Genomic DNA, 11,788 nt, shown 5'->3' with positions numbered 1-11,788 from the left:
ATATATACCTACATACATACATACATATACACATACATGCACACACCTGTATGTGTATGTACACACACACACACATGCATATCTACTAATGTTGGAATAACTTTGCTAAATAAGATGCACAACTTGTTAATGTCCTACAGAGCAATAAAACCATAAGCATTGGGGTTATCTTTTCTACTAGATAAAAATCCATTATCATTTTCATAAACTTTTCTTTACATTAACATCTAACTTTTTGCAATCTAGTTTTTAATCAATCATAAATAGAAAGCAAATGAACTATTTCTCTAGTGAATCAAATGTCCTCAAAAAGGCACAAAGTCATCTTTTTGCTTTATTTTTATTTTTACATAAATTATTTAAAGTTTTAAATAATATTCACGATAGTTTGTGACTATATTTTGACTTCGTCCTTCAAACTTATTTTGTACTTTGATGTATCATGCTTGCCTCAATTTTTTATTCACTTCTGAATTTTGCTGGATTGGTTTATTATTTTTGTCTATTTCTTTTCCTTCTAGTGGTTTGGGAGGGTTTTTTTATCCCATTACTATTGAATGCCTGTTAACTTGGCCCCTTTTTCTTTCAATCTCTATTCCCACGGCCTGAAGCATGAGGGTCAAGCTGTCTGTAACCAGCAGAGAGACGACCCAGGTGTTATTCCACTCTCCACTGCCCACCTATACCATTCCCAGCCCCTCATAGCTCTGAAGTATGGCTTTTCTGGGACTCTGTGGGGAAAACTAGAACTGGCTGCTTCAAGGACTCCGCCTGTTTTTGCAATGGAAAAAAGTTCTAGATTCCAGTTTCTCTATGAATTCAATGACATGGTTTAAATATCTGTGGTGTTCTTCAAAGTTTTTTCTTCTAATAGGACCTCTCATGATTCTCCAACCATGAGATAAATTCATTATCATTTTTATATTTCTTTTGTCATTGCAAAGGAGGTTTTGAAAGAGTGGAGGACATGCTAACGAACTCAAAAATCCACATTATTTCTTGTTTCCATCTGTTGCTCATTTGTTATTTCCGTTGGCCTGTCCACCTCCTATGCTCCCTCTTAGACTTGGAACTCTAGCCTCAGCCAGTGTAGGGAAAAGAAAGAGAGATCAGACTGTTACTGTGTCTATGTAGAAAAGGAAGACACAAGAAACTCCATTTTGATCTGTAGGCTGAACAATTGTTTTGCCTTGAGATGCTGTTAATCTGTAACTTTAGCCCCAACCTTGTGCTCACAGAAACATGTGTTGTATGGAATCAAGGTTTAAGGGATCTAGGGCTGTGTGGGATGTGCCTTGTTAACAATATGTTTACAGGCAGTACGCTTGGTAAAAGTCATCGCCATTCTCCATTCTCGATTAATCAGGGGCACAATGCACTGTGGAAAGCCGCAGGGACCTCTGCCTGGGAGAGCCGGGTATTGTCCAAGGTTTCTCCCCACTGAGACAGCCTGAGATATGGCCTCGTGGGATGGGCAAGACCTGACCGTCCCCCAGCCTGACACCCGTGAAGGGTCTGTGCTGAGGAGGATTAGTAAAAGAGGAAGGCCTCTTGTGGTTGAGATAAGAGGAAGGCCTCTGTCTCCTACATGCACCTGGGAACGGAATGTCTCGGTGTAAAACCCAATTGTACATGCGTTCTATTCTGAGATAGGAGAAAACCACTCTGTGGCTGGAGGCGAGATATGCTGGCAGCAATGCTGCTCTGTTATTCTTTACTACACGGAGATGTTTGGGTGAGAGAAGCATAAATCTGGTCTACGTGCACATCCAGGCCTAGTACCTTCCCTTGAACTTATTTGTGACACAGATTCCTTTGCTCACGTGTTTTCTTGCTGACCTTCTCCCTACTATCACCCTGTTCTCCTGCCACTTTCCTCTTGCTGAGACAGTGAAAATAGTAATCAATAAATACTAAGGGAACTCAGAGACTGGTGCCGGTTTGGGTCCTCCGTATGCTGAGCACCAGTCCCCGGGGCCCACTGCTCTTTCTCTATGCTTTGTCTGTGTCTTAAGTCTTTTCTCAGTCTCTCATCCCACCAGACGAGAAATACCCACAGGTGTGGAGGGGCTGGTCACCCCTTCAAACCAGGATTATCAGGGCATTTGGGTGTCTAAAAAACCAAGCCCAAACTCATCAGTTTCACAACTGCATCCAGAGCCAGCCTGACCATAATAGTTGCCCATGATGAGTTTCTATGCCTTAATATGAGAAGAGAACATAGGGGCTTGGTGCCAAGTAGGTAGACAGGGAGGGCAGGGAACTCTGAGACAGAGCTTGAGGGGCTCATTCCTCTTGCAAAATGAAACAAAAACCACAGCACTGAATATGTAAATCTCGGTGGCTGAACCCCTCCTAGGATAATAAGCCCTGGCACAATTGCTTCTATCTTCTCTTTCCCTCAAGGAAGTCAAAAAAACACCTGCAGCCCTACTGTCCCCTTGGAAACAAGATGAACATCTACATTTTCTAGAGTGAGACCAGAATCTCTGTTCATATTTATGTCCCATGCATTTGCACATGGCCGGTCAAAGGAACTTTGCTTCTGCCAGCACATCTATCTTCAGATATGAGAGGGAACAGACACAACCTGGAAGCAGCAACGAAGCAGCTCTTTCTCAAATAACCTCCTCTATCTCCATCCTTCCTGGCTAATGGGGCAGCCTTGATCCTTGGGAATCCAGGACAGATATCCGCTGGTGACAAACTAGCTGGAAGAATGACAACCAATCAGGTTCTAAGCACCACTGGATGTGAACCACAGAATTCCCCCCTCTCCTTGTGGAATATCAGCTTATGTCTGACAAAAAATATGAAAATGAGAGAGTTACAATCTTAAGGAGGAGTCAAGCTAAAGCAAAAAGAATCACCTCCTCTGGATTTCAGCGTGACTGCTGAGCTCAAATATATACAAAAAGAGAAAGAACCACAAACTTGAAGATGGATATCGGCTACAGACTTTCCTGAGTCAGGTAGGGAAACTGCCATCCCTCAAACCTTGCAAAAGACAAACTTATGCCTTGTGTCCCCTGATGTACTGGATGATGTACTGTATGTTACTGTTGTGAGGGGAACTTCCTAAATTAGCTAGTAAATTATGCCAAATAAAAAGCAAAATGATAATTCTTGAAATGTTAACACCTGAGGAACATTGCTAAAATAATTTATCAGTAGTTTTCAGGATGATTTGTAGATGTGCATTGAAGTGTGTGCTTGTGCTCTCTCTCTCCTCTCTCTCCCTCTTTCTCTCCTTGCATCCTTCCCTCCCTGCCTTTCCTTCCTCTCCCCTCCAAAGCAGTTTATTTTTTTTTCTGATAATCTAACTTTGCTGAGGGTTCAATGTAACGCAGTTTCAGTGATGAGTTAGTTGGAATGTTTCCCAAGAAATTCTATTTCCAGTGCTCTTATACATGAAATCCAAGAACCTCTCAGACTATCTTACTGACACCTTGCCTTTCTTAAACAAATCAATCTTATCGATGTCCATCATAGATATTTTGTAGAATGGTAGATCCTGGCAGAGTCTCACAGATGCTTCTGAGACATCATTTGCTTTCAAAACATGAACCACACACATCCTAAGGATCTCAGCCACTTTTCATGATTCATTTTATGTTACAGCAAACATCACAACAATCATTCCTATAGATCACCACTGTATGTGATCAATAAAATAGTTTTGCCACAGTGATACTTATGCTAATCATCTTTTATTGGTTACAAAGCCTGCTTTACAATAGTTATTCGGTTGTACTGTTCATGTTAGATTTCCAATTAGTTCACTTACGAACATGAGTCCCTCGAACAGCTCGGTCATCTTTTCCATTCCCATTTCTATCCCCTACACCTCTTTCATTTGCAGAAAACTATCTCCTACACTGAAACAGGAAAGCTTTTACCTTTTTGGCATGCTTGATTTAAAGGTTATAGAAAAGTATTTGACAAAGAAAACTCATGCATGTGTGTACATATCATTTAAAAATTTATGTTTATGCATTGCACAGGAATATTGAGAATGCTACTAGGCAATGTCAGAGTTTACCTTTTTTTCAAAATTAGTACAGTTTTATTATTTCTAAAAACTGTAAAATGAATGTATTCACACAACCATACAGAAGAGTAGGAAGAGAAAGTGTCATTGTTCCTCCTCTGCAATCCCAGGAGATAACTACCAAGCACAATTTATGTGTCCTTTAAAAATCAGCCCATATTTATATACATATATAATCAATTTAGATGGGATCATGATATCTCACCACACATACTCTTCAGTGATCTGCATTTTCACAAACACCTTCCACATAACTATATAGAAGCCTACGTCTTCCTCTTATTGTCTGACTTTGTGCTACATTGTAAAGCTCTAATAGGAGTTTAATTAAACACCTATTAATGAGGATTTCAGTTATTTTTCACTTTTTAAACAATATTTCCATGCGTAGTCTTATATATAAGTCTAGACACGCTTATCCCAGTCTAAGGAGCTCCTTTTACCTTTCCCAATCCCAGCACTCCCTGTCATGCTTGCTGCTTCCGTTGGGTGACTTTACTCCTGGAGTATAATCTGCGTATAGTTCAGTTAAGTACATGGGTTCTGAGTTTAGGTCACAGCTCTGCCACTTACTGCCATATGCCAGTTCCTTGACCTCTCTGCCCTCCAGTTTTTGCACCTACAAAATAGGGGTAGTTCATAGAGTCTTGGGAATAATTAAATGTGATGATCCATGTACCATGTCTGGCACTTAAGTAAGTGCTCAATAAATGTCACCCTTTATAATTGGTATTGCTTGTATGTCTGCAGAGAATATCATTTTATGTCCCCTTTAAAAAAGGACTGTGCCCTTGGTCAGCTATTTTGCACATTTAAATTTCACTTGCCAATGTTAACTCTCCACCTCTATCCTGATCCCTCTCATTCCTCATCTTCTGGTGAGACCAACTGCTGATTTGGCTATTCAAGGCAACTAGCAAAGCTGCCAGTGACAGAATCAAATAAATCTACCCTTAATCTTTAGAATTATAGTTATGATTTGTGTTGTAAAAGTTACTATTGTGGTAGTCAGTATTAGTCTCTGCTCTATGATAGCATCTCTGATCTATTATTGATTTTCAATTGTGCATTTTTTTTAAATTTATTCTTAAAATGTTTGTTAATCATTTACTAAGTAAAGATACTGGACTGGGACTGAGCCTCCCAAATACAGGACAAATAAAACATCAAACAATTTATAATTTAGAAGGGTAGAAGAGAATCTGAAAGCAGATAAAAATAAGGAGGCACTCGGCCAGGCGCGGTGGCTCACACCTGTAATCCCAGCACTTTGGGAGGCTGAGATGGGTGGATCACGAGGTCAGGAGATTGAGACCATTCTGGCTAACGCGGTGAAACCCCGTCTCTACTAAAAAGATACAAAAAAATCACCGGGCATGGTGGCGGGCAAGGTGGCAGGCGCCTGTAGTCCCAGCTACTGGGGAGGCTGAGACAGGAGAATGTCGTGAACCCCGGGAGGCGGAGCTTGCAGTGAACCGAGATCGTGCCACTGCACTCCAGCCTGGGTGAGAGAGCGAGACTCCGTCTCAAAAAATAAAAAATAAAAAATAAGTAGGCACTCTAGGCCCAGTGACCTGTCTCTGTACTCTGTAAATTCAGGTCACCTGCTCAGGGATAATCTGAGAGAAGGTCTCTCTTCAGTTGAATCTTGAAAGACAATTAGCAGTTCACAAGCTAATCCAAGTGGACAAAGGTGTTCCCAAGCAGAGGGAGTGCAAAAGCTGGAGGCCATAGAAAAATTGTAAGGAGTGTCGGGAGGTGGGAGTAATGTATGGAAGGGGTGGAGATGGAAGGTTAAGAGAGATACAAGACTGCAAAAATGGAGCTGGACTCAAAAGAAAACACTGCAGAGGTCTTCAGTGTTGTTGATGAGATTACTGTGGAAACACTATGGAACACTGGGACTCCACGACAGCTCCAAAGATAGCATGCACCTGGTCCAGCTCAGTAAGAGCTGAACTCTACCGGTGCTGTGACAACAGATACACCAACCAAGTAAAGTCTACTTTTCTACTCTGTTAATCTTCACTTGGGTTTCATATACCATCCATAGCTACATTTCAAAATGCACTTCAAAGTTATGAGCCTTAATTTGATATACATTTAGTCTACCTTTTTAAAAATAACATTGCAGCAAAGGAGAAGTTAAAATAGTAAGACAACCTGTCATTATTACTCACTGAGAAGCTGATGATTTCCATAATTACACTAAATGAAGTTTATCCTTTGCAAAAGCCCCCCAGCCCACCCCAAAAGAAAGTACAAAAAAAAACTGACCATTTTTTTCATTGCTTGTTTTTCTTTGTAATTTACATTCAGTCTACTTTCTAAAAAATAAATAAATAATAAGCAGTCCAGATGTGGCAAGTTGCTAAAGAAAGGAACCATCAGGCCACAGAAATAAATACATTCTCTTCTTGGATTTTAGATCTCACCTAAGAAAATAAACATATGCTATGTCAGAGAAGCCTCAGGGCTTCCACATCTGCTCGAAAAGGGAGTTGAGCTTCAGCAGCTGACCCAGGGCTCTGTTCCCCTTTGGTGAGAAGGGTTTTTGTACAGCAAGACAATGGAGAGCTCTCACTGTGGTGGACGTTCGGCCAAGGGACCAAGCTGGAAATCAAACGTGAGTAGAAATTAAACTTTGCTTTCTCGTTGTCTGTGTCTTCTGTTCCCCATGTCTATGAAGTGATCTATAAGCTGACTCTGCAATCAGACTCTGACATCCTTCAGGGAAAACATAAAGATAAGTCTGTAGTCAAACTCGAGAATTGAGTGTACATTTTCTTTGAAGAGCAAGCAAGATTCATTCATTGGGTAAGAATAACTTGCCTAAGCAATAGCTTCAGAAATGTCCTGGGGAACATAACATGTTCTGGACAGAGCCTTGGTCAATTGTCAGAAAGGGAGTTTTTGTATAGGAGGGAGGTTAAGAGGAACCATTGTGTGTACAGTTTTGGCCAGGGGACCAAAGTGGAGATCAAACGTAAGTACTTTTTTCCACTGATTCTTCACTATTTCTGTCTAATTAGTTTACTTTGTGTTCCTTTGTGTGGATTTTCATTAGTTGGATGTCAGGGAACTAACAAACTTCATTCCCAGGTTAGGTACAGTGGAGGGGAAATTGTTCCACAGCAGGCTAGCTTGTGGCTAGCTTTAAAGATTTCTAAATCAAAATAACTTCAGTGGGGGAAGGAGGTTTGCTGACCTTTCAGGAAGGTTTTTGTAAAGGGAGAAGTTAAGATGAATCACTGTGATTCACTTTCGGCCCCGGGACCAAACTGGATATCAAACGTAAGTACATCTGTCTCAATGATTCGTGAGATTTTGGTGTCACTGTATCATTTGTGCAAGTTTTGTGATATTTTGGTTAAATAAACCTGGTGACCCAGAAGTAAACAGCGGGACACCAGAAAATCAACTTAAAAAGCTGAGCAAATAGACAAATCCTTGGGTTTGGGAGGAGAATAGGATTCATGGGGGAAATGGGAAAGAAATAGCTAGATTTTTCTCTTAACAAGCAGCCTATCTCATATGATTGGCTTTGAGGGAGGTTTTTGTTGAGGGAAAGGGTAAGATCCCTCACTGTGGCTCACTTTCGGCGGAGGGACCAAGGTGGAGATCAAACGTAAGTGCATTTTTGTAATGTTTTTTCTTATAAGGTTGTAAATTTGGGGAATTTTTATGTTTAAGATATTAGCAGGTCAATTCCAAAGAGTACCAGATTCTTTCAAAAAGTTAGATGAATAAGGGACTGAAAATTAGTTCATCTTAAGGGATACCCAAGCGCTAGCTGGTTAAGTGAGGCATCTAAATTGCAAGATTTTCTCTGCATCAGTCAGGCTAGTGATATTAACAGCGAAAACAGATTTTTGTTAAGGGGAAAGTAAGTTAATACTGTGAATCACCTTTGGCCAAGGGACACGACTGGAGATTAAACGTAAGTAATTTTTCACTATTGCCTTCTGAAATTTGGGTCTGATTGCCAGTATTGACTTTTAGAGGCTTAAATAGGAGTTTTGTAAAGATGGGTAAATTAGGGCATTTAAGATTTATCATGGGTTACAAAAGTTAAACTCAGCTTCAAAAATGGATTTGGAGACAAAAAAATTAAATTGTTCTAAACTGAATGACACAAAGTTAAAAAAAAAAAAAAAAGTGTAACTAAAAAGGAATCCTTGTATTTCTAAGGAGCAAAAGTAAATTTATTTTTGTTCACTCTTGCCAAATATTGTATTGGCTGTTGCTGATTATGCATGATACAGAGAAGTGGAAAAATATATTTTTTAGTCTTTCTCCCTTTTGTTTGATAAATTATCTTTTCAGACAACTATAAAAATCAATAGCATGCCCTAAAAAAATCAGGAAAAAGTGACGTGTACCTATTTGCCATGTAGAAGAGGCGGCTTACTTAAAAATCCGCAGCAATGTTGTTTTCAGAGTCTATAATAAGCAATAAACTCAAAAAGACACATTCTGTAGGAATAAGGGCTTCACAGATAGAGATCATTTTTTAAAAATCCAATTTGTCCATTAGACTAAACATGAAATTATCTCTTACTGCAATGGTGGAAAGGTGGTTATCCCAAAAGCTCAATCTCAAAGAAATGTGTTTAAATGAAAAAAAGTAAATAATTGCAATTTTTAATGACCATGAGTCTATGAAAAAATAGGAAATATTTTAAAGAGTATGTTCTTTTATTGCCCTCTGTTATTACTTGTCTATATTTTTATTCTGCCAAGAAGTCCGTGGCACCGCAAGCTGTAGACAGAGCCGCGGTCTTTCTTGATTGAGCGGCTTTGGTGGCCATGCCGCCGCCCTCTTGGGGCAGCTGCCTTGCCGCTAGCGGCCATGGCCACCCCGCGTCTGCCCGATTAATGCTGCCGTAGCCAGATTTCCTGATGCACAGTGATACAAATAATGCCATTAACGGAAAGAGAACAGAAACGTAACGGGCGCTGAGCTGGGAAAACCAGGGAGAAGACTGATTTATTAGCGATTTCAGAAATAAAATTCACATTCATTACGATATCTCATTAGTGAAAATTTCCATTGGGGATTGTAAAGAATTTAAAGCTTTTTTTTTTTTTTTTCAGTGCTATTTAATTATTTCAATATCCTCTCATCAAATGTATTTAAATAACAATAGCTCAATCAAAAAGAAAGAAATATGTAATTCTTTCAGAGGAAAAATCACACCCGTAAACTGGCCACTGAGGGCTTGATCAATTCACTTTGAATTTGGCATTAAATACCATTAAGGAATATTAACTGATTTAAAAATAAGATATATTCGTGACCATGTTTCTAATTTTCAAAAATGTAGCTGCCGGTGTGTGATTATATTTCAGTTGTACAAAATATCTAAACCTATAGCATTGTGATTAATAAAACCTTAAGCATATTTTCCAGTACCTTAATTCTGTGATCGGAAAATTTTAATCTGAGTACTTTAATTTCATAACCTCTAAAATAGTTTAATGATTTGTCATTGTGTTGCTGTTGTTTACCTCAGTTGACTTCAAAAGTGATATTTAAGGAGGATTATTTTGGTCTGCAGCAACTTGATAGGACTATTTTAGGGCCTTTTTAAAGCTCTATTAAAACTAACTTACAACGATTCAGAACAATCTAACTGTTTTAAACTATTTCAAGATGATTTTAGAGCCTTTTGAAAACTCTTTTAAACACTTTTTAAACTCTATTAAAAGCTAATAAGATATCTTGAAATAATTTTCATATCAAATACATTAATGGTTTGATGTTTAAATGTCAGATGAAAAAGGTAAAGCTCTCAAGAATTCACCTAGATAGGAGTATCTTCATAGCATGTTTTCCCCTGCTTATTTTCCAGTGATCACATTATTTTGCTACCATGGTTATTTTATACAATTATCTGAAAAAAAATTAGTCATGAAGGTTAAAAGAGAAGAAAATATTAAACATAAAAGGTTCAGTCTTTCATGTTGAACTACTTGGTTAACAGCGAATTTAGCTTAAAAAAAAAAAAAAAAAAAAAAATCCTATTCCTGTTATCTGTTGACTTCTCCCGGCAAAGGATTCTTGTTTTTCATTTTAACTACTGCTCTCCCACCTGACGGCTGGAAATCCCCAGAGGGGGATTTCCAAGAGGCCACCTGGCAGTTGCTGAGGGTCAGAAGTGAAGCTAGCCACTTCCTCTTAAGCAGGTGGCCAAGATTACAGTTGACCTCTCCTGGTATGACAGAAAATTGCCGCATATGGTTACAGGCCTCGAGGCCTTTGGGAGGGCTTAGAGAGTTGCTGGAACAGTCAGAAGGTGGAGGGGCTGACACCACCCAGGCACAGAGGCCGGGCTCAGGACCCACTCTGCAGGGAGGTTTTAGCCCAGCCCAGCCAAAGTAACCCCCAGGAGCCTGCTGCATAGTCCTGGAAGAGGCACAGCGGAAATAAAAGCAGACAGAGGCTTTTCTTGACTCAGCCGCCGCCTGGTCTTCTTCAGACCTGTTCTGAGTTCGAAACTCTGAGGGGGTCAGATGACGTGGCCTCTTTGCCTAAAGCATTGAGTTTACTGCAAGGTCAGAAAAGCATGCAAAGGCCTCAGAACGGCTGCAAAGAGCTCCAACAAAACAATTTAGAACTTTATTAAGGAATAGGGGGAAGCTAGGAAGAAACTCAAACATCAAGTTTTTGAATACATTTCTTGGCCTCCTTGCTATAATTATCCAGGATAAGCATGCTGTTTTCTGTCTGTCCCTAACATGCCCTGTGATTATCCACAAGTAACACACCCAAGTGCAGAACTTTGTTACTTAAACACCATCCTGTTTGCTTCTTTCCTCAGGAGCTGTGGCTGCACCATCTGTCTTCATCTTCCCGCCATCTGAGGATCAGGTGAAATCTGGAACTGTCTCTGTTGTGTGCCTGCTGAATAACTTCTATCCCAGAGAGGCCAGCGTAAAGTGGAAGGTGGATGGTGCCGTCCAAACGGGTAACTCCCAGGAGAGTGTCACAGAGCAGGACAGCAAGGACAACACCTACAGCCTGAGCAGCACCCTGACGCTGAGCAGCACAGACTACCAGAGTCACAAGGTCTATGCCTGCGAAGTCACCCATCAGGGCCTGAGCTCGCCCCTCACCAAGAGCTTCAACAGAGAAGAGTGTTAGAGGGAGAAGTGCCCCGGGCCCCCCACTTGCTCCTTAGCCCCAGCCTCACCCCCTCCCATCCTTTGGCCTCTGGCCCTTTTCCCACAGGGGAGCTGCCCCTATTTTGGTCCTCGAGCTCATCTTTCACCTCATCCTCCTCCTCCTCCTCGGCTTTAATTATGCTAATATTGGAGGAGAATTAATAAATAAAGTGAATCTTTGCACCTGTGGTTTCTCTCTCCTTCCTCATTTAATAATTATTATCTGTTGTTTTACCAACTACTCAAATTCTCTTATAAGGGACTAAATATGTAGTTGTCCTAAGGCGCATCAGCATTTATAAAAATCATCCTTCATTCTATTTTACCCCATCATCCTCTGCAAGACACTCCTCCCTCAAACCCACAAGCCTCCTGTCCTCACAGTCCCCTGGGCTGTGGTAGGAGACACTTGCTTCCTTGTTTTCCCCTCATAGTCCTTTTTAAGGGTGGCAGTTCTTACAGTCACATATCCTTTGATCTAATTCAACCTACCCTAAGAATCTACCAAAGCAAATTTTTCAAAAGAAGAAACCTGCTATAAAGAGAATCATTCATTGCAACATGATATAA

The 11,788-nt window shown here is 40.2% G+C and overlaps 1 gene segment (V, D, J or C); it reads left to right on the top strand.

Moving 5' to 3' along the window:
• LOC103241327 (immunoglobulin kappa variable 2-24-like) overlaps window positions 1-11,401 on the top strand; it is a 978,355-nt gene extending 966,954 nt beyond the window's left edge. The window contains 2 exon segments of the V gene segment in view: window positions 7,000-7,037; window positions 10,876-11,401. Coding sequence covers window positions 7,000-7,037; window positions 10,876-11,198 — 361 coding nt within the window.
• The last annotated feature ends 387 nt before the right edge of the window (window positions 11,402-11,788 follow it).

The sequence above is a fragment of the Chlorocebus sabaeus genome, chromosome 14 (genome assembly GCF_047675955.1).
Source record: "Chlorocebus sabaeus isolate Y175 chromosome 14, mChlSab1.0.hap1, whole genome shotgun sequence".
NCBI classification, from domain to species: domain Eukaryota; kingdom Metazoa; phylum Chordata; class Mammalia; order Primates; family Cercopithecidae; genus Chlorocebus; species Chlorocebus sabaeus.
Note: the sequence above shows the minus strand (reverse complement) of the source record. Positions and strands in the feature narration are given on the sequence as shown.